This window comes from Gigantopelta aegis, chromosome 3, assembly GCF_016097555.1.
Source record: "Gigantopelta aegis isolate Gae_Host chromosome 3, Gae_host_genome, whole genome shotgun sequence".
NCBI classification, from domain to species: domain Eukaryota; kingdom Metazoa; phylum Mollusca; class Gastropoda; order Neomphalida; family Peltospiridae; genus Gigantopelta; species Gigantopelta aegis.
Genome location: NC_054701.1, coordinates 79,005,213 through 79,029,838, shown reverse-complemented (window position 1 = coordinate 79,029,838; position 24,626 = coordinate 79,005,213). Strand labels below are relative to the sequence as shown.

General features: G+C 37.1%; 2 protein-coding genes across 2 annotated transcripts in view; one reads left to right on the top strand and one right to left on the bottom strand.

Moving 5' to 3' along the window:
- Positions 1 to 13,407, bottom strand: part of LOC121369124 (transient receptor potential cation channel subfamily V member 5-like) — a 33,718-nt gene extending 20,311 nt beyond the window's left edge. Inside the window, exons 1-8 of the mRNA XM_041493987.1 lie at positions 13,032 to 13,407; positions 10,418 to 10,643; positions 9,235 to 9,390; positions 4,996 to 5,150; positions 4,333 to 4,476; positions 3,693 to 3,774; positions 1,849 to 1,964; positions 343 to 459 (exon numbers count right to left, since the gene is read on the bottom strand). Of these exons, the coding sequence (XP_041349921.1) occupies positions 343 to 459; positions 1,849 to 1,964; positions 3,693 to 3,774; positions 4,333 to 4,476; positions 4,996 to 5,150; positions 9,235 to 9,390; positions 10,418 to 10,643; positions 13,032 to 13,295 (1,260 nt within the window). The 5' untranslated portion in view covers positions 13,296 to 13,407. The remainder of the gene's footprint in view (positions 1 to 342; positions 460 to 1,848; positions 1,965 to 3,692; positions 3,775 to 4,332; positions 4,477 to 4,995; positions 5,151 to 9,234; positions 9,391 to 10,417; positions 10,644 to 13,031) is intronic.
- An 8,714-nt stretch (positions 13,408 to 22,121) lies between these two features.
- Positions 22,122 to 24,626, top strand: part of LOC121369123 (leukotriene A-4 hydrolase-like) — a 45,919-nt gene continuing 43,414 nt past the window's right edge. Inside the window, exon 1 of the mRNA XM_041493986.1 lies at positions 22,122 to 22,290. Coding sequence (XP_041349920.1) covers positions 22,129 to 22,290 — 162 coding nt within the window. The 5' untranslated portion in view covers positions 22,122 to 22,128. The remainder of the gene's footprint in view (positions 22,291 to 24,626) is intronic.

The following is a 24,626-nucleotide window of genomic DNA, read 5'->3' as shown; positions in this document are numbered from 1 at the left end:
ATGATGCAAAAGACAAAAATAACTGCAGCCTTCATTTCATATTCATTTTGGATTATTTAAAAAGTATTTGCACAAACATGCATACAGAAAAAAACAGAAGGAAAAAACCCCACAGACACAAGAAAAAAAGAAAGGAAAGTTTGTTAATAAAACCATTATATATTAATTCATTCATTAATTCATTTTATACTTATTTTCATATGTATATCCAATGAAGGTTCATGCACGTTATCCTCGGCACATACATTAGCTATCCAGACAGTGGATTAATAAGACTGAAAGGCTAGGTTAGGTGAGAAAAGAGGAGAATATTTCACCACACAGAAACAATAATCAACTGACAGCATCGTCGACCCCACTGTAATGCAGCAGGTCTCGGCCGAGTGGTCTTGTGTAGATGGCGATGCTGATCAAGGAAAGGTGAATCATGGCAATAACCAGCCGCACAATGAACCGCCTCTGAAACACAGCGCAGGTCCGTTAATATTACACAATGACCAGCAGGTCGGTTAAAACTAGATAATGATCATGCGTATGAAAAAATAATAAATTCAATTCAGTTCAATCATATATAGAGGCTATTTCATGATTCTTTTTTCGAATACGATTTTTATGTCAGCGAGTAATGTGTAAAAACACATCAACAATTGGACATAAAAATTCTATTAGAAAAAACACCATGAAATGATCTATTTATTATATACATCTTTCCTAGTTTTTGACAATATATTTAACTTTTTTTGTTAATGTCTTTTAATGACGTGATATATTTCTTCCGGTTGAACTTTTGTTGAAAATTTACTTGACCATGGTATTTTTAAAAGAAATACAAATAAAAAATATTTTTATTTAATTAATAATTACTTAATAATACTGCTGTGCAAACATACCTGACAAAATTATCCTCCCAAATGGAACAGCAAGTTTAAAAACTTACTCAATGACAGGATACTGTGTCATCATTATTTAACTTCGTATTCAATCAGTTTTAGATATCTTATCGTAATTGCACTTCATATCCATTTTTACAGGTACAATTGTTTAAATTACATTTTTTTTTTTTTTCAAATATGACCAGATGCATTGGTAATCATCAAACTTAAACTCGTAATAATTTATAGGGGAGATAACTGATCCATTAAAGTGCACAAAAATATTATTTCTATATTTTCACTGTAGCTAAAATGCAGAGAAAATGACTTTTCACTGAATATCACTTTTATGGTTTCTGCAGATCTATATATTTCATTGCTATGTATATAATAAATTTCCATACACAAACTACAATAACAATATACATTTAGTGACATGAATTTCATACTTATCAATTTTATTCAATCATCCAAATACGAATCATACAAAATTTATACCATAACATCCCCTCTTCAGTCTAATGCACAATGTATAATAATGTATACTGGGCACCTATTCCCATCCTGAAAAACTTACAAATATAAAATACATGATATAAAGTGCACCCATTTATTTTTATTACCAATATATAAAACTAGCAGTGCATGCACGATATACCATTTTCCTTAACCAAAATCAGTCAACAAATGGTCTAATTTGTAAATTCCCATATACTAACTTTTCTTACTTTTTCCCAATTGAACAGACCAAGTGTATTTAACATTTATAATAACCAGACACTGAATTTTGGAATAATAAAAACAAAATATTTTAGGATTCCACCAGACATTTTGCAATTCTGTCTCATAATTTTAAAAATTCTTTTGACCCAACATCTGGGATTTGCAGACTCACGGTATCATACTAAATGCATAGTCTGGTTAATAACTATTATGTTGTCAATGCTCAAAAAGAAATTTAAAAAGCACAAATTACCCGAGCAAACGTTTTCCACTTTTCATCAAGCAGCTGTCTCATGACCCCGCCCTCCAGCATCTCAAGATGCTCGTCTGTCTCACCATTGACAATAATCATCAGGGACGAACTCCAGTCTGAAAACAGCAATCAGAAAATATATCAACAGAAAATGTATCAAGACAAAACCGTCTTCCTTCAAAAATCATTCTATTTTTACTACTTCTTTCTCACAAATCACAAGCATGAAGTTGATTCAGACACATAATTGTTAAGAAAAGGTGCTTCAATTGTGAAAAGTGCAGGAAAAGGAGCTAAAAATTATTTTGGTATTTATTTTATCACAATTCTTATTCCCACTGTATGGTAATTTTCAGACTAGTTCTGAACACACCAGAAAATGATGAAAGCACAGGATACGTACTAAAGGAATGTCAATCAGAGACTACTTATGATATGAGTGCGTTTTCAAGGCTACATAACAAGTGAAAACTTGTAAAAAAAACCCCAAAACCCCCAATGTTTGTTTTGTTTAACAACACCACTAGAGCACATTGATTTATTAATCATTGGCTACTGGATGTCAAATATTTGGTAATTTTTTAGTCTTAGAGAGGAAACCTGCTACATTTTTTCATTAGTAACAAGGTATCTTTTATATGCACCATCCCAGAGAGGACAGCACTTACCACTGGACTACATCCTGCCCCTTGAAAACGAGTAATGTGTGATTCAAAACACAAGAGTTGCAATATAAACACTCTCTTAAATGAGATTGAGTAGAATTTTCTATTTATTAAAATGTGCTAAATTGTTTATATGCAAGGCAATGCAATTTCTTTTGCAAAATGATGTATGACCCTATGCCCCCCCCCCCCCCCCCCCCCAACACACCTCATTTTTTTCTTTTTATATTTGCCTGTCACCCCACATGTTTACAGACAGTGTGGGTGCTCCCCACCCCATAAAAACCTGGCTAGGCCAATGGGAATGCACAATGCTAAGATTAAGAAAGATGCTTATCAAAATGATGATTTATTTAATTGTTCGTTACAAAGTGAAAATGAGCGAACATGTTATATCACTGAAATATCTCTCACTGCAGTGTATTAAATAACATTCTATTCCCAGAAAATGCAAAAATGGACATTCAGATTGATAAAGACTTCAGAAAGAAAGAAAAAGAAAGAAATGTTTTATTTAACGACGCACTCAACACATTTTAATTACGGTTATATGGTGTCAGACATACATGTATGGTAAAGGACCAAACAGAGATTGAGATAGGAAACCTGCTATCGCCATTTCATGGGCTACTCTTTCCGATTAAAAAAAGAAGCAGCAAGAAATGTTTTATTTAACAACGCACTCAACACATTTTATTTATGGTTATATGGCATCAGACATACATGTATGGTCAAGGACCTCACAGATTTTGAGAGGAAACCCGCTGTCGCCATTACATGGGCTACTCTTTCCGATTAGCAGCAAGGGATCTTTTATTTGCGCTTCCCACAGGCAGGATAGCACAAACCATGGCATTTGTTGAACCAGTTATGGATCACTGGTCGGTGCAAGTGGTTTACACCTACCCATTGAGCCTTGCGAAGCACTCACTCAAGGTTTGGAGTTGGTATCTGGATTAAAAATCCCATGCCTCAACTGGGATCCGAACCCAGTACTTACCAGCTTGCAGACCGATGGCCTAACCACAACGCCACAGAGGCCGGTCTTTCCGATTAGAAGCAAGGGATCTTTTATATGCACCATTCCACAGACAGGATAACACATACCAATGCCTTTGATATACCAGTCGTGGTGCACTGGTTGTGACGGGAAATAAAGACTTGAAAAAAACCACTTACTTGTTTTACCATCAGGACCAATAGAATCCAGGGTGGTAAGTGGATAGGCAGAACAATACACATTACTGTAAGACCAGAATTCCTTAAATAAAAAAACAACCCAAATACACAATTACAACACTGTAGGTTATATAACCTGCCATGTTGAAAAAATAATAATCTTGCATCACTTCCACTACTGCCAAAGTTTATGATAGATTCAAAATCATATATTCTTGTAAATGGTGAAAGCAATGCACAATGATACTGGCAAAACAGAATACAAAATTAAAAGGTTTTCATTTTGGATATTCTAGCTTTTAAATATATATATTTATTTATTGATAAATAAATAAATCATTGATAATAATAAATCACTATTATTATTATTAACAAGCATTCTGAAAGTACTGCGATATTAATACATTTCCCCTACTGGACCCAAAGATGTTCATATCGATAAATTCCATGTTTTACAGTTATCGCCCTTGAATAAATTCCCTTGAAAGTCAAACTTGATCTGTAACTATACATGATAAAGCTATATACACAATTTTCAAAAGTCCAGAAAACTATATGTCAGACAGATGGACAGAATGACGGAGATGAAACCTATAGTCCCCTCTTGTTGGACCGGTGGGGGATTAACAATAATACTGACGGTGCTATTGAGTTCCAACATCTCCTTGAATATGACATGTCTGCCCAGCTTGGTAGCCAGTGTGATCGGTGTCAGTCCCATGTTGTTCTTGATGTTCGTATGTGCTAGTTTCCTGTTGTGTTGTACAGCGTGTTTGTACATTTGCTGTGAAAAGAAGGAAAAACACCAAGTAAAAAACCTTTAGATTTTTGTTTTATACTGCCTGTATCATCACCATTACAAAAGAATTAATATTTATCAAAACCATCCAGGCATGCATAAAGATTCTTACCCCTACCTCATTGCTACTTATGGTAAGGACAATTTGGAAATAAACATACACCGAGATCATGGAATGTTACACAGATAATCCTTTAGATTACACACTATACTGAAACAGTCTATACAAGCAAATGGTATGGCTATAAAAATATGTTGTCATAACATACTGATAGCATCAAACAGACAACATTGTCAAAGTCAGCACATTATAGTATTTACATGTACCTTCACAAGGAAAAGAACATCACTGAATTTGCTGTTGGTTTAAAAATAGTATGCTCCAACATTATAGCAGTTTAGGGTGGTCTTTTTATGATTTTTAATTTAAACAAGAACAAAATCCCCCCGAAATCTGCAAAACTCCTAAAACTTGTCTTGACAGACGAACTAAAGCCTACATACCGGCTGATTGTGTATGACAGTCAAATGAAGGACGGTGTTTCCGAATGAATCCTGGAGGTCTGGGTTGGCTCCATTTTCTATGAGGTAGTCATAAATCTCCTGGTTGTTGAAACTGGCCGCAAATGCAAGAGGATATTCACCGTAATATGCATCACCTGAAGAAGAAGAATGGAAGCGTTTATTTAACCGATACCCATTTTAAAATACTATTACATGTAGGTGTCTAATATGTTAAATGCAAAGTTCATACACCTTTTTTAAAACCAATGTCCATACTTTTCCAAAACACATTAAACCATTTTCCTAGCTTACTTTTCACAGATTAACACAAACTTTCCTATCTTTGCATGAAAACAATGTCCCTCAAATCGAAACCCACTTATTTTAAAATATATGACCAACTTCCGAATGCACACTGCACAAGTGTATAAAAAGCATCTAAATGGAAATCTCATTTGGGCGCCGTTACTTAAGTTACTGATATTTGCTTGTTTTCCATACTTTTCCAAAACTTGCATGCAAAATGTTTTTTTCCAAACTTTTTCAAGATCTGGAAAATTAAAAATGTAAGTCCCATACTTTTCAAGGATTTCCAGACTGAGTACAAACCCTGTAAATGTGATACGTACATGCAGTTCTTCACCTGAAGTATGAATACAAGCCCATCTCCTTGCAAATGAAAATATCAAGAAAGTGTCCTTTATAGTTTTAAAGTGCCCTATTTTGTTTATATGAATAAGACCCTATATTAAGGTGCCCCAAGTCTTTTTTTCCCCATTGCTTGCATGCACGCACACAATCATATAAGCATGCACACACACACACACACACACACACACAGTTATACACACACACACACACACACACACACAGTTATACACACACACACACACTGTTATACACACACTGTTACACACAAACTGCTATACACACACAGTTATACACACACTGTTATACTCACACACACACTGTTATACACACACATACTCTTATACACATGCACACACACAGACACACACACACACACACACACTTATACACACACACACTCACTCTTATACACACACACACACTTATACACACACACACTCTTATACACACATTCACTGTTACACACAAACTCTTATACACACACTAACACAGACTCACTGTTACACACACACTCTTATACACACACATACACACACTTATACACACACAAACTCTTATACTCACTCTTACACACACACACACTCTTATACACACATGCACTCTTATACACACACACACACTCACTGTCATACACACATTCTTATATACACACACACACAGACACATTCACTGTTATACACTCTTATACACACACACTCTTATACACATACACATTCTTATATACATACACACTCTTATACACACATGCACTCACACACACACACATACACTCTTATACACACACACACTCTTACACACACACACACATACACTCTTATACACACACACTCTTACACTCACACACACACACACATACACTCTTATATACACACTCACTCTTACACACACACACACACACACACATTCGTACACACACACACACTCTCTCTTACACCCACTGTTATACACACACACACACACTCACTGTTACACACACAAAATCTTATACACACACACACAGACTCACTGTTACACACACACACACACTTATACACACACACTCTTATACACTCACTCTTACACACACACACACTCTTATACACACATGCACTGTTATACACACACACACACACACACTGTTATACACACACATTCTTATATACACACACACACACAGACACATTCACTGTTATACACTCTTATACACACACACATATACTCACTCTTACACACACACACTCTCTTATACACATACACTTTCTTATATACTTACACTCTTATACACACATGCATTCACACACACACACACACACACTCTTATACACACACACTCTTATATACACACTCACTCTTACACACACACATACACATTCGTACACACACACACACACATTCGTACACACACACACTCACTATTACACACACACACACACACACTCTTATACACACACAGAGAGGAAATCTCACCAAACTACATGTATGTGTACACGGACCCAATGTGAAAAAATGCTAATAATTTAAATGATTACAAGTTAACATGTTTACAAGATCACACAAATCTCTGATATAAAATTAACATTGTTTGATCAAGAACAATACATTACTACAGTACTGAATGAAACTGATCAGCTGTTGATGTTGACACGGTTACCATAGTAACTATCACTATCAGTAATCAATACAGTCCTTGTGAGGTCAACGCTTCCAGAAAATCTTATCATTTAACCAGTTGTTTGAATCTTTACAATCAAGTACAACATTGTGAAATGAGCATAAACCACGTAATCAACATGACAATGCAAATTACAAAAACAACCAAATTTAACACATTTTATCAAAGTTACTAAATATTTACAAAATGTGTTGACATGCAGTTATGAATAACAAAATTCCTAGATTAATTTTTATTAAAAAGTATTATTAAAACATTATACACTATGGACACTTTTTTTTTCTTTATTAAAATCATTTCTGACTGCAAGCTTCACACACAGGTATAAAACAATGTAGTACTGCCAATTATTGGTATATAATTATACATATTAACCTTTAGACTACTTGATTAATTTTTGACAAAAACCATGTTAGTGGGTACAAGTTCATACTTTTTACTCACATTTATTCACTTAAATAATTTATAAATACATAAAATAAAGTTCATATTTGAATTGGTAAATATTATTTTCGTGTTTTTTAAATAATTTTTATGACATTTTAGATCAGTTAATGTTGACTAAAATTAGGTAAAAAATTGAAAAAGTCGTGTTTAATTACTGGCATTTGTGGCCAGCTGTCCAGTATTTATGTCTATTATTCCCAATAACTGTGGTTTTCTGACCAGAAGTTTACCCAATATTTGGTGATTTTTGTTGTTGGTAAAACGATCAAATTAGCTATCACAATCAGCTATCGATCCCTGAAAATGACTGCGACGTGCTGCCATTGTTGTCAACTGAAAATGCTTGCCGAAAACCAAGCTATTTTACAAGGTATTTTCAAAACAAAAACCTAAAGATACAGGAAGCTAAGTTGTCTTCTATTTCCTGTTATACAAGTCTTTCCGGTAAGTGTTGTGTGCAAACCATCGGGAAATATGAATTAGGGAATGCACTGTATACAGTGTACAGTATGTCGACGGCATGATGTCAGGTCAGATATCTCGCCTGCAGTAGTCAGAAGGTTAAACCTTTAAAAAACCCAAAATCCCTTCAGACAGCAACTGACAAATATAGTTGCCGGCCAATATCAGTTTGCTAAATGACAAGAAAAAATTGATGGTTTTATATAAAAATACCCTTGATAGGGGTTGGTCACAATCCCATCCTATCTGTTAATGAAATAAATATTGTTTAAACCATAAATGTATGGTAATCCAACACAATTCCAGAATTTATCACACGGCGTGTGGGAGACGCAAAGCACCACTAGAATTTGTTTATTCCTCTTGGGTCTGCAGCATCCTTCCCCCCCGATTGCAAATTCTGTGAGTGATGAGCATATAAACAAATTACCCCCCTCCCCCACCTTCCAATTTAGCCAAGTGTGGAACAGCCATAACATTACACAGTGTTTGACAGAAAAGGTAAGTAATCTTCTCCACATTCACCTGGAAAGTTTTAGATATGTAAATTGATTGCCCAGTGCCATTTCTGGAGAGTGATCTTCAGCTCACCTTAAACTTGCTAATGGCAGAAGACTTGAACACGGTTAAATAATATTAACAATTAATTCAAAACTAAACTACAGCATTCATAGCACGTTGACATATACAGATCACAACATTACAGAAACAAAACAAGACAGACAATCCCAGTACCAATTTAAAAAAATTTAAAACTGGCCTTGATGGTGTGATGGTTAAGCCATTGGACATAAGGCCGGTAGGTACTGGATTTACAGTACCGGCTCCCACCCAGAGCGAGTTATACAACCTCTTCTCTCTTACTAACCACTAACAACTAACTCACTGTTTTGGTCAGACAGCCCGATAGCTGAGGTGTGTGCCCAGGACAGCCTGCTTGAACTTTAATTGGATATAAGTACAAAAATAAGTTGAAATGTATAAATGAGAAATGTACATGATCACATACATGTACATATGATGCTAACCTTCATAATTGGTATTGTTTGTCTTTCCTTTCTTCTGATCCTCAGGTAAGAAGAATCTGCCTGTGGCTCTTTGGTTAATATCAGCCTTGTGGCTAATCAGCTCTTTCACAGCATCAAAGCGATTAAATACAATAGCAATATGCAAGGCACTTTCTCCTGAAAAAATATAACACAAAACCCCCATACTTTAATCACTGGAAGATTAGTGTGGATGGATTCATGGATGAATGAAATATGTCAAGATCAGATTAAACATCAAACACTACACTGTCTGACTTAGAAAAATTGTACCAACCTTGGTGTAGTAGTTAAGCCATCAGACTTGAGATCGGTAGGCACTGGGTTTGCCTCCCAGTGCTGGCTTCCACCCAAAGTAACTTTAACAACTAGTGGGTAGGTGTAAGGCCACTACACCGACTTCTCTCTGACTTAACCATTAACCAGTTGTGTACGCAAGACAGCGTGCTTGCACCTTAATTAGATATAAGCTCGAAAATAACTATAAATAAATAACTGAAAGAAACATTCTCGCAAATCTTAATTGCTGTATATCAAATCAAAGACTGATCAGCAGTCTCGCTAATAATAGCATACCGTATTAACCAAATACAACGGAGTGGCTGGGAGTGCTCTTTTGTTTAATGTTAAACTGTGGTGATATCATGCAACTGGATGCCGATGTAAAACTTTTAATCAACAATAACAGGTATTTACAGGTGCGTGCAGGGGAGAGTTTTGGGAGTCTAAACCTTTCCTTGCTCAAGCAAATTAAAAAAACCCCCAATAAACCCACCTTCTATAAAATTTGCTTGCCGCAGTCAATACCCCCCGTTAAAATTCCTGCAAATACACCTGATTTATATATATCTGTTTTAGAATAAGAATACTTTTCTTACACCAGTATGCTAGTATAATGTTTATTTTGCTATATATTTAATGCTGATTATATACATGTATATGGAATAGAATATTCATTTTCTTGTGAACCAGATTTGCTGAAACACAATAATAAAAACTTTCTCATTACAGAAATGTCAAACCCCCAAAATAAAAAAACTTGAAATGTGTTTAGTACCCAAAACACAACCATTTGCACATGTTATATGAAAACATCATTCCATTAATTAGTCATTTATAATATAATTATAAAAAAAACAAAAAAAACAATATATATATATTTTACCAAAATATTCATCTCCTTCATAAACATCAAGTGCCATTTTGGGGAACAATTTGAGCAGTATGCTGGCCACCTCTGGTATGTCCCCGAGGTGGGCGAGGTGAAAGGGTGTCTCGCCGACTCCGCCCCGTTTATCCAGTCTCCAACAGGCCTTGTGCTCACTCAACGTATTGAACGATTTGTCAGAAAAATGAACCTTCTCAATTTCTTCTAGTCCCATTTCAAGTTCCTACAATGAATATAGAACGTATAATTCAAAATATGCTTGTGGTAATAAACTTCTTTTTTTAAATATCTAAATTAGATTTTGATTGAACTTAAAAACAAAAAGAGTTACAATTGGTTTATTTTCTAAAATAATAATGGAAAGTATTTAGAAATCTGGATATATAAAGATTTATCAAAGGTTTTAGCAGAACTACACCATGAAACATAACAGTAGGGCATACCCATCCCCATCCCAAAATATTAAAACTGGCTAACATACATTTAAGATGTACAAGAAAGTAATGTAATAATGTACTGCACAAAAATATTAACAATTAATTATAAATACAATGTACATTGTAGTTCTACCACCAACAACAAAACAGATTTGCATCAGCCTTGGACTAAACCCATTTAGAACTTAAATGTCATTGCTGTACCTAGCCTAAAAAACAAAAGAGGGGGCAGAGGAAAAAAGAATCATAGCACAAAACTTTAGATCTTCTCCAAAAGACAAAAGAGCAACTTTTACACTAAAAAGTGCTCTTTTTCATTCAAGGTTTATAAGCAGGACTCGAAACTCATCAGAAAAGTATGGTGGCCCAAAACAAAATATCTGGGCCACTAAATTTTCATTTTCAGTGGCCCAAACTTGCTTTATTAGTCCAAACATGATGTATTCACATTTCAGGTTTGTTTTAATAATAACTAAAAAAAGTTTAATAATAAGTTTTTTTAAGTAAGCATAAAGTAATATTGACTTGAAGAACCACTTCTAGATAATAATAACAAAGATATCAACATACATAATATTGAAATGAGATGTTCTGAATGGTCAATGTTTATAAATGGATGTTAGCAAATTACGGTAAACCGATATGTTCAGTTTTGCGAACCATAAGCAAGATTTTAATGTGGAATAAATATATGTCCATCAGGTAGTACTAAACCAAATAACTTCCGGCTGGGTCAAAATTTGAGGTGCACCCAACTTTTGATAGAGAAGTTAACACAGCAGTGGTGATAAATGTGAGTGTGTTGGTTGTAAAAAAACAAGAAGTTTCATCTGGGCGAAAAATGTATGCCATTTTATTTCATCTAGTACCACTGTGTCAAGTAGCCTTGTGCATGAAACATGTATGGGGTAGTCACAGATGCTACCCATTATTTCTAAAATGAGCTGTTTTCTGATTCACTTTAAGGGTCATGTCATGTCATGTCATAGGGTTTTACGTGCACATTCAGAACAAGCTGTTGTAGCGCACGCCTGTCGTGGGCACAAGAGCCGGCCTTGGCCAGCTCCTCCATCCATGACAGAAAAGGTAGGGGGAGGGGAGAGGAGGGACCGCCTGGACTGGCAGGTGCAAGGGAGCACCAGCAGCCTGATAAAATCGGTAGCAGGCGGGAGAGGGTGGTGGTGGTGCTAGGGAATTTGAATGGAGCAGTTAAATGCCAAAGAGAAAAGGGTGCACAATTTTGATTGAGGGAATTTGGCGCAATTTTGAATGGTCGGTCGAAAGGTAAATGGCCGAGCTAATATAGGTTTTGATATTAGTGAATCGAGAGTAGCTCGTTAATTTTAGACCTTTACGATGCTGTGGTGTCACCCTAGGTTGCCCATAGGGCCCTTATAAAGGGCCTGACTGCTTCTGGTCGAGGCATCACCAAGTACCAAGTTATTACCAGCAGCAAGTATTGGGCGTTTGGGTGGGGGGAGGCCGATATTCTTTTGCATTGGGTGCATTGCAATTGTGTACTCTGAACGGTATACTTTTGTCCGGTTCCTTATTAAAATACGTGCTGGGCCATTAAATGCCATATGGGGGCGGGTGCATTGTTATCATTAGTCAATGCACCCTGTGTACTGATGCAGTGAGCGTGTAGTCTGTGTGTGAATCCTAGTTTTGTGTTAAGGTTGTAGCTACTGTCTTAAGTCCCTATTCTAGTGAGTTCAATGGTCATTCATGACCACCCATCCCCCCCACTTTAAGGGTGTAGGGTGGTAGTATTTATATCTGTGGTGTTTCTGTCAATTGATACACTGCAGGTAGGAGTTTTAGCCACATGTCACTATTGTCATCTATGGGAATTGATTTGGTAGTATACACCTTACAGTTATTAATAATGGCTCTTGTTATAGAAAGAAGATGACCAAAACAATATTTTGGGCGACTAATGCCATTATTTTTTAATATTTAAGGAAAGAAATGTTTTATTTAACGATGCACTGAACACATTTTATTTACGGCGTCGGACATATGGTTAAGAACCACACAGATATTGAGAGAGGAAACCCGCTGTCGCCATTTTTAATATTTAAAGTCGCCCAAACAGGACTTTGGTAGCATTTAGCGACTGGCAGTTTCGGCCTATGAGTAGGGCATTGAGTGTGGAATCAACAGCAGCTTACCATTTTATCCTTATACCATTTGAGGTACTCTTCCTTTGAAATCGTACCACCGTCCCCACCATTGTACAAGTACTCCTTCAGTTTCTCCCTAGCAAGCTGCTTCATCTTCTCAGCCCCATGTTCGTTGAATTCATCCACCAGTAACCCAGTTCCGCCAAACCCGACGAGCTTGTACATCGGGTTCTTAGCAATTTCATCGTTCTGTTTCTTCCACGCGGCATCTGGATCGACATTCTTTTTTCTCGAAAAGATTTTATTACCCATTTTGGTTGGTGAGATTTAATCAATAACCAAGTGTAAGGTCTGATACCCCTTCCATGTGATATGGGTCCTGGTCCAACAAAACCCAATTTTTTAAACTACTTGCCATACCGAGTGAAATAACCTGAAAAATTAAATAAATGAAAATTAACATAAAACAAAATTATATAAAACATATTAAATTTGAAGATGTTTTCTTTGCAAAAATTAATACCTACCTTTATTACATTTATAACTACCATGGGAGTTGTCATCTTAAAGTTGAATAATGGAAGGTGGTTTCTATTTTGGTAGAAGAATTTACTAAATGTTTGTTTTTTTGTCCATAACAATTTTACAACCAAATCATTTCATTATGTTTTTTTCTCCAAGAAGAATTTTAATCACCTTTGCTGTCTGTATGATGCTAGGATGTTCCCAAAACTACACATGTACCTTAGTGATGTTCCAATGATCAATTATAATAGTGGGGTGCTAACATAACAAATTGTGCACTTGTTTAAAAAAATGAAACTTGGCACATAGATGCAGTGTACAGTACAGATTACAGTATTGTAATGGACATTTTCACCTACATCTCAGAACATCATGTCGATGTCAGCACAATGTTATCATATGTACATTGTACCATGACCCATTGCAAACATTTTCATATATGGACCCAAGTCAGAAGCACACCATGCTCGCCAGGGAGAATATAAAAATGAACCCCAAATTTATTTCCATGTTGAAAATTCTTAATAGGCTAGCTGCATTCATAGATGCATAGTTTTCACCCAGTACAAGCCTTGAAATAAAACATTTTGGTGTACCTGACACAATGTCCTGCACCAATCAATTTGTGCCTGACATAAAAGAAATTGTACCTGTCACAAAACATTGTACATAAAAATTAAATAAATTATGTTTTATGTTGTTTAATAATTGATATATTTAATTACTAAATAACCAATGCAGCAATTAAGCCAATAGTCACCAAATGATGACATTTATTATTGTTACGTACTTACTAGTCTATGATGCATTAATATAATGTCGTCTAGTAAAGCTGTATCCTAACCAGCCGCGAGCTACATGAGCGATTATTTTAGAAATCATGGATTTCAATTGCCGTATCCTAACCGCACGCGTGCGACGCGACATATAAATGTCGCGTCGCGCGCGTACAGTTAGGATGTGGCAATGGAAATCAATGATTTCTAAAATAATCGCCCGCGGCCGGTTAGGATAGGGCTTGAGAAACCCATGAAACTGTCGTCACTATCATTTTGTGTTGAACTTTCAGATTCACGATGATCTGGCTCAGACTCATCAATTTTTTTCAATGTCATCAGTGTCTTGTTTGTGGTAATATTCTACATTTTTGGTTGCCGGGTGATTTTTAGCATTTGACACACGCAGATTTGTGGACTCTTTGATCCATGTGTCAGAAAAATTGTGATTATACTGCATTTCGTTTTGAAATGTTTTGCAGAGCGAGCACGTCAAAAGTGTAACCTCGCCTTTGGTGTTTTCTTCAAACTGTAGCCACAAAGAGGCATTTGTTTTAACAAAATCCTCCTTTTGACATTTTAGTTCAGTGCTAGATTTTCAGATACTACTCTGCGGGATATTCGTTTGGGAATTTTGGGGGGATGATTTAATTGGCGACTGCCCGCCGCGGATACTGGGAACAGGGACAATTGATTTGTCATTATCGGTACCTGTCTGTTCTTTTACAGCAAAGACTGAAGTTATTTTGTTCAACATCCTTTAATTGTTAACCACGAGGCAATTTGAATTGCAAACTTTAAACCAAAACGCCACAGAAGTATACGCTAAGTACGAAAGGTCAATTACTTTTTACAATGTAAGTTCCCGCAAAATCGAGACTATGAAAAATCTTACTAAACAGGTATGCAGACTGTAGATGAACTTCGTGTTGGACTGCCAAGTGCCCCGCGAACCGGTTCGAATCCCACTGGTACACATTTGTGTTTTTTCATTCGTAATCAATTGTGGTTTTTTTTATTGGTGAATTAAGTGTATTCGACTCCAAAACAGACGGTTTATACTACAATGCGAGCTTCGGACATGGTGACCGGCGCAATCAACATTGTTACTGACAAGTTACAAAATTGTACCGGACAATGACCGTGACCGGCCGCTTATTTCAAGGCTTGCAGTACCAATGTCACATGAACTCTAAACATAATTTTGAATAGCTACAATGCAGACCCGATTTCAGGAGTAGGTGCACGGGTGATCAACATTTTAGTGTGAAGGATTTGTATTTTCATGCCATCAAGCTATCATTAGCAGAGCTAGCTTTGGCACTTACCAAATTCATCATCTGCATATTTTAAAAACAACTGGCAAATTTTATTTTAATTTGGTGAAATAATTTCATGAAAAAAATTGATATTTTGTTAGAAGTTTGATAGATAATTTGGCAAACCTTTCTGTGGACCCAGCGCTAGCCCTGATTATTAACATGCACATCAAATATAATTAATGAAACCAGACAAATAAATAATATAATGAGGCATGAACAGTCAAAAGCAGCTCCTGATAACTGTGTAAGGATAATAAATAATTTTAAAAAAACCCTCCCCAAATAGCCTAGGCTATTGAATGGGGGAGGGTATTAATAATTGTGACAGCATCTGTATAATTGACAACTATAGACGACATAGTGCTAAACCTAATCTAACCCTTAAAATATCTGTAACATTTTGAAAAAATAAGAAAGTCCTGTCATGACCAATACGTTGTTTTGACACTAAACCCGACACCAAAACAATTTTAGCGTCTGTTAGCAACCATCAACATCAACATTACCTGCTTCAAATAAAATATAAAAACGAATTAAATATATATTTATATACCTATTTCCATATGATATCATTTTTTATCATCGTAAACTTTATCAGTGGAAAGATAACAAAAAGCCACAGCCACATAATTTCAGTCTTTCAATGGCATGAAATAAAAATAAGTTGTACGCCAGCCATTTTGCAAAATATCCATTTCCGCTTTAATCACGTGACACATAGGTCAACCAATCCTACAAAATAGCAACAAAAGACGCGGTCTTGGCTCAGTGGCACAGCAGTCCATGGCTACAACTGTGATATTATGATCGATCGCAAAATTAGTACTGTAGTTACAGCGTAATGTAGATAATATGGCGCAGTGAGAGGCGGGTGGGTTTGACAGGGAAATCATTACGGTCGAAACTCAAGCAGATATATTGCAGGCTACATGACATAAATGATAAAGTATACCACTAGGCCTAATAGGCCTTCACCAGGCGCGGATTTATTGGGCCCGCCCCCCCCCCCCCTATTTTTGGGGTCAATTTTTTTTTTTTTTTTAACTATAGCATACACTAGAGTGGAATTACACAAAAATGCACTTATTTCCCAAGAGTCTTTAAATTATATTTTGTTCATGAAAATCGTCTTAAAGGGACATTCCTGAGTTTGCTGCAATTTTTAAGATGGTATCGACCAACAGAGACTTTTTAATGATTGTAATTACATAACAAATATATGTTTCTGCATAAAATGTTACTGCCTGTATATTAAACATGTTTCTGACTGCTTTAATATATTACTGAAACAACTGTTTCGATATTTCTTCCCATTTACTGGCAGCCGCAGTCAACGGAAAACCAGCCTAATATGGGAAGGAGAGATGACCACTTTAACTTTAAAAAAACAGAAGAGACCAGAGTTTATGAAATTTTGAAGATAACAAAAACAGTATGACAATACCAAAAACATACGTTAATATAGCTATTTTGTTACTCAGATGCGAGGAAATCGCGTTTCAGGCCACTTAAATTTCAAAATTTCGCGGGGACACATGTCCCCGGACTCCCCCTAGGAATCTCGGGCGCTTCGCGCCCTCGGCCCCCCCCCCCCAATTTAAAAATACTGGATCCGCGCCTGTTCACACAGGGAACGCCTTTTTTCATACTATGGAATTTTAATACTACAAGTTATTTAAATTATTTCTGAGCCGATTTTTTTTTTTTTTAATGGCACACAAAAATAGTATTTTTGTTATTTCCAAAACACTTACTTTTCTTCTTACGTCAAACCTAACTGAAAATATTAACAAAACAAAAAATTGTAGAGTGATGGGACGGACTACATAGAATTAAAGTGGTATTCAAGGGCGGATTATGGGGGAGGGTTTCCCCAGTTGCACGACCCCCCCCCCCCCCCGGCTAAAAAAACAACCCCACCACGTAGATCTAAATTATAAACATTTACATAGTTTCGGAAACCCCCCTTACCTAAAGCATAATCCGCCCTGGTATTCGTTAGGACAACGACTGTTTCCCCAGTATATGCTCTGCACCACGTACTCTACCTGTACAGGCACCGATGATATATGCGGCCAATACTCACTATATTGATTGGTGCACAGTGAGCAGAAATGTCTACATCTGAACCTATAGCACCCTCCAGTGTCTTCCCTCTCAGGACAAACCTTATAGGGAGCTCACACCAATAACACCATTCACCACTGAGCTAATACCTTCCTTACCCCATCAGAAGCTTCATCCACCCTTTGCGACTCCATGGGTCTATCACCATTAATATACCAAAAGGCAAAAGATATTGTGACACAAAAGACAAAGATAATTGATGATACGTTTTTACTGCCGTGTATGAAACGTTATAACATGGAAAGAGAAATGTCCGAAGGTATGGAAACGAGCAATAGTCCACGAAAAGGGCGCACCTGCCATATGCAAATGAGCCACATCACTAGAGGGGGGAGCACCGTCGTCTCATCGAGGCCACTAAACGCTGGAGAAAGGGATGGTACGGGCTGTGAGGGTTGCTGGCTGGAACCAGTTTCGCAGATGCGTGGTTCGGATCCATGTGTCTTGGCGAGGGGATGTCACGGGTGGTCGGCCGCTACGGGAACGGTCACTGACCTGGTTGTTTTGTTGATATCGTGATAAGTGCCATATGTTTTTTCTGTGGACGTTGAACTGACGTGCGATGTCACGCTGCGAGGTCCCAGATTCAAACATCCCTATGACTCACCATCTGTCATTTTCACTTATGCGCGAGAGGACGAAATTGCATCAAACAGTTCACTAATGGTGTTTTTCGGACTTTTGGACTTCTGAATGCTGCACAGAGTGACAATGATTTGCGACTGAATGTCTGGCCTTGTATGGTGAACAGCATTTCTCCCGAATATTCCATATTTCTTGCACAAAGCATGCCAACTGCTTGGTTTGCATTTCTTTGAGCTGTTTCATGCACATTTTCTCTGGTTTACATCCATAAATCCATTCACCAGTTTATTACTCCAAACAATCCATGTCACAGTAACTTTTGCCTTTGAGTATAGTATCTCCTCAGCCGACCTAACGTCTATGCCTACGGACCCAGATCTGGCAGGCTTGGGACACTGATAAACAAGAATTTAAACGTTGAGGTCATGGAGAGAATTGTGATGGAGGATCGAAGAGTAATGGTGTGACAAATATAGTAGACATTCTGAGGATCAGTTATGGATTGGTGAAATCCATTCTTCAGGAACATTTTTTAAAACGGCTATCAGCATCGAAGAGTAATGGTGTGACAAATATAGTAAACGTTCTGGTGATCAGTTATGGCTCGGTGAAATCCACTCTCCAGAAACAATTTTTAAAATGGCGTTCAGCCAAGTCTGAACTCACTGGGCGCCAAGAATGCCGACGTCCGAAATGAAACGAAAACGGGTTCAATGTTCGGAGGAGAATATCGAGCTGATGAATCTGGACAGGGAAATTTTAAGCTGCATTTAGCAACCAAGGATGAAATATGGAGTCATAATGTCCATTTTAAGGGACAATATTACGCTCATTTGCTTAGGCGTTTGCGTCAGCAAATCCGACCCCCCCCCAAAAAAAAAAGAAGAAGAAGAAAACCCCACCAACAACAACAAAAAAAAAACCCCGCAAGGAAAGCTGTGAACCACCCTTTTGTTGCTTTACGACAATGTACAGGCACGGATGCAGGATTTCTGAAGGGGGGGGGGGTGTGTGGGGGTGTCCACATGTGATGACTCATCTCTCCTTTTACACAGCGGCCTCTTATCGCTGAACACATCATGCTCGAATTTACAAAAGGGGGGGGGGGGGGGGGTCCTGATCCTTGGACCCGCTACTGATCAATCAATCTAATTAAAATTAGCTCCACTATTACATGTGGATCTAAAGACAGCCAGTTGGAGCTCATGTCCACCGATCAAAACCTTACTTGAAGAATCCTGCCAGTGATTTAAAACTAACAACACTGCGTAGTCCCCAATGTCCAACATTTCGTCTGTGAATAATAATTTAAATATTGACCAATCACACTTCGCCTTTTATAACGTTATTTGGGAGCATATAAATTCTAAAAATATCGGGCGAGTCTATTTTAGTGGCCGCAGTACAGCGAACCATACCAATACGTACGGGGTGGTTATCAGTCTTCAATTGTACATTAAAAATTATTTATTTATTTATTTATAAAATAAATAAAAAAACTAAATCAGTCTTCAGTTTTACATTACAAATTATTTATTTTATAAAATAAAACATGTTTTAAGGCATTCGTAATTCACACGAAACATGTCGTATACCCTCAGGATAATTCGAATGTTTTCAAATTATTTTTAAATCACTGGCAGGATTCTGCAAGTAAGGTTTTGATTGGTGGACATGAGCTCCAACTGGCTGTCTTTAGATCCACATGTAATAGTGGAGCTAATTTTAATTAGATTGATACGAAGCACACGTGTAATAAGAAGCGTAATGACGTAATTGTGGGAAGCGACGTCATAACATGACGTTGCTTCTCAGGTCTCACTACACAGATCACTTCCAGGTGAGAGTTCATTCATCACGGATTTCAACACTTCACTATGAAATAATTGTTGCCCACAGCAACTATTGATGAAAACTAATATTTTTAATGAACTAACTAGATAATTAGCTTCTTTGTATGTTCCTTATATCAGAAGTTCCAAAAAGGTCATACATTACAATGTAGTGGCTGTTTGTTTGATGGCCATCTATCGTGTGGATGACCATCTATCGTGTGGACGACCAAGGAGTAACAATGTGATATGAATTTTTGTTGGATGGTATGGCGCATCTATCTTTTGGTGTATTGTTTAAAGTTCATAAGTTACACTGGTCTAGTATGGCTTTCCTTGCTGTAAATGACCCAAATCATTAAACTGACTTCAAACCAACTGTGACAAAATCTGTTAATAAACTTTAAGGTCTCACTACACAGATCACTTCCGGGCGATAGTTCATTCCACTATAGTTCCTAATTGTGACGCAAGTTATGGTTCACATATTCACTTCTAGGAAATGGTGAAGAATTAAAACAATATGTATGTTTAATGGTAAGCCTTCTGGTTGTATTTTGCCCTTGCTATTTTGTAATATTGTGCATTGACCTTTTGGGACATGAGTGTATAGCGTAAGCGATAGCCGGAGTGAATCGGTTAATGAACCATCTGTTCGGACCGGTATTACAGCCAGATGCGGTTATATAGCAAAAAACCGAGACGGAAATGTTCTCAATTTTGGAGTGAAAATAAGTGCTTATATAATGTATGTTCGCAATGGTGTATGTTGTTAGTGCCAACGAGAACCCGTTCTATTGGTAATCTTCATTTGAAGTTGGGCAATTTAACATGAAATACAATGGCAGATGATATCTGTGTAGTGAGACCTCAGACTATGCATTTGAAATATAATGTCATTTCGTCGTCTCCTAGTTGTGGCTGAACCATTTTGAGTTGGGTCTTGTTATCCATAAAGAAAACGACACTAATAATATGGATAATAAAGAAATTATTACATTCGCGTGTGAGTCGTACTGATTTTACGAAACTCGTGTCAGGATTCATGTATTACCCTCGCTCTCGCTCGGGCAATACAAAAATCCTGACACACATTTCGTAAAATCAGTACGACACACAAGCTCGTATAATAATCTCTATATATCACAAGACACTCGGGGAGTATCCTCTATATATTTGACAGCAGTAGACTCATTAACTAGCAGAACGACAGTGACGTCACTAATGATAGGTTTAGCGCTGAAACAATCACAGTGACGTAACAAAAAAGAAACGATATGTCCTAGGAGAATATCGCAAATTATAGTGCCAGAGATATCCTACAAAAGCCTTTAATGGATGATAAATGCTAATATATTATTAATATAGGTCTACGCCAGTCATATGGCTGTAAATTAAGTGTATAGTACAGGTTGCCTGGTATCAAAGAGAGATACATATCATGTCTCTGATTGGTAATAATATATGACGTTGATTATTTCTGCAAATACTGCATGTTATCCTTTGACAAATAAATACAAGTTTATTTGTCATACAGTTGGTATGCAGTGTACCCCACAAATAAAACTGCAATTTTCAGCAAAAATGACGATCGTTGATAAAAAAAAAAGTATTAATTAAATAACTTAAATAATATGTGATTCCCCCTCCTTTTCTTGCATGTAGATTAAATCTGAGGTGCCACACTTTTTATTGGTGTACTGCCTGTTAATACGTATACCGAATATTTATGTCTCTGTAAAGCTTTATTTTATGCTTTATGGCTGTAAAAGCTTTATCTTATGTTTCATGGCTGTAAAAGCTTTACAGAGACAGAAATATTCGGTCTAGTTGATACGCTGCTTATATCAGTTTTAGTAGTAAACGTTAACAATATCGGCAATAGAAATTGATTTGGTGTATTGGAACCTACACGTGCAACTTTACCCCTTAGCCTAGGTGCTCTGATCTGAACGGAAGAATTTACCAGTTTTGACAGATGGCGGCTCTCGGTCCCGTAGATCCCAGTTCGTTTTCCGAACCAGAACGATGCGTTGTTACCAAGTTACACGTGGATTTAGAAATTGACTTTGCAAAACATGTTTTGGTTGGAAGTGTAGATATAACTTTAGAGAAGAAGAGCGAAGATGTTAAAACAGTTGTAAGTGATCTAAGATCTAGCATAAAGTTTTTGTAACACTGTTACTAAGTTAAACAGATGATAACTAAGGAAAATGAAACCGAAACCCAAACAGGTACATACATGTACCCATAAGATAAATGTTCAGCAACATGTCTAGAGCATGTGATTTATTACTCATCGGATATAGGATGTCAAACATTTGATAATTGACATGTAATCCACCACATCACATATTATCAAGAAAAGACCATGGCCGGGCTACACCATAAACTGTAGTTCACCAAGATAAACCTCAAAATACTTCCGTTGTTCGCAATGGTGTATGTTGTTAGTGCCAACAAGACCCGTTCTATTGGCAATCTTCGTTTGAAGTTTGGCAATTTAACATGGGTTTCAATAGTTCATCAAGATAAACGTCTCCGGCACGATATTTATTATTGTGATGTTTATTGCTGTGCCGTAATCGTGTCCAATAAATGTCAAAATGTAAAAAAAAAGGACCGTAGATGTTTACCTTGGTGAACTAGGGTTTCAATGGCAGATGACATCTGTGTAGTGAGACCTAAGGCATATTTTTCACAATTAGAGCCATTTATGATCATTAAAATCAAACATTACTTATATTTTATTGTTTAAATTATCCATTTTCGTACAACTGAAGTGTTTCCGGTCATCCTGGTGTTTCTAATACCACAAAATGCATTTTTCATATTTTTAAAACGCATGTGCATCTGAAAAGTAACGTTGATTAAGTATATTTTTAAGGGAATTTCAATGTCACAGATTCTTGTTTCATTCTGTTGTATCCAAATCTTTTACAGGTTTGTAAATTAACCAAACTTAGTGTCCATTTTACGGGTTGAAACTAGAATCTATGTGAAAAATATGCCTTGGTGTTTAAAAACTTGGGTCTGTCCCTTTAAAGGTAGACTAATCTCCAAGAGTCTTGTGTGTTGGAAAGATGCATACCCGGACCACCAACACATACTGACACTTTAAAGGTAGACTAAACTCCAAGAGTCTTGTGTGTTGGAAAGATGCATACCCGGACCACCAACACATACTGACACTTTAAAGGTAGACTAAACTCCAAGAGCCTTGTGTGTTGGAAAGATGCATACCCGGACCACCAACACATACTGACACTTTAAAGGTAGACTAAACTCCAAGAGCCTTGTGTGTTGGAAAGATGCAAACCCGGACCACCAACACATACTGACACTTTAAAGGTAGACTAAACTCCAAGAGCCTTGTGTGTTGGAAAAATGCATACCCGGACCACCAACACATACTGACACTTTAAAGGTAGACTAAACTCCAAGAGCCTTGTGTGTTGGAAAGATGCATACCCGGACCACCAACACATACTGACACTTTAAAGGTAGACTAAACTCCAAGAGCCTTGTGTGTTGGAAAGATGCATACCCGGACCACCAACACATACTGACACTTTAAAGATAGACTAAACTCCAACAAGAGCCTTGTGTGTTGGAAAGATGCATACCCGGACCACCAACACATACTGACACTTTAAAGGTAGACTAAACTCCAAGAGCCTTGTGTGTTGGAAAGATGCATACCCGGACCACCAACACATACTGACACTTTAAAGGTAGACTAAACTCCAAGAGCCTTGTGTGTTGGAAAGATGCATACCCGGACCACCAACACATACTGACACTTTAAAGGTAGACTAAACTCCAAGAGCCTTGTGTGTTGGAAAGATGCATACCCGGACCACCAACACATACTGACACTTTAAAGGTAGACTAAACTCCAAGAGCCTTGTGTGTTGGAAAGATGCATACCCGGACCACCAACACATACTGACACTTTAAAGGTAGACTAAACTCCAAGAGCCTTGTGTGTTGGAAAGATGCATACCCGGACCACCAACACATACTGACACTTTAAAGGTAGACTAAACTCCAAGAGTCTTGTGTGTTGGAAAGATGCATACCCGGACCACCAACACATACTGACACTTTAAAGGTAGACTAAACTCCAACAAGAGCCTTGTGTGTTGGAAAGATGCATATCCGGACCACCAACACATACTAACACTTTAAAGGTAGACTAAACTCCAAGAGCCTTGTGTGTTGGAAAGATGCATACCCGGACCACCAACACATACTAACACTTTAACAAATGAAAAACGCGTAATTTTCAGGTTAATGAAAAAACATGATTATTCCTGCTAACTGGGGGCAGCCATTTTGTTTAATTTTTGTGACATCCGGTGGTATAGCTTGGGGCGAAGTGACGTCAGCACTGTCCAACTTCTATATGCACAGTGTAAACAAACGCTCTAATTTACGACAAGATGCTTCGCTTTCATCAACCTGACATGTAAA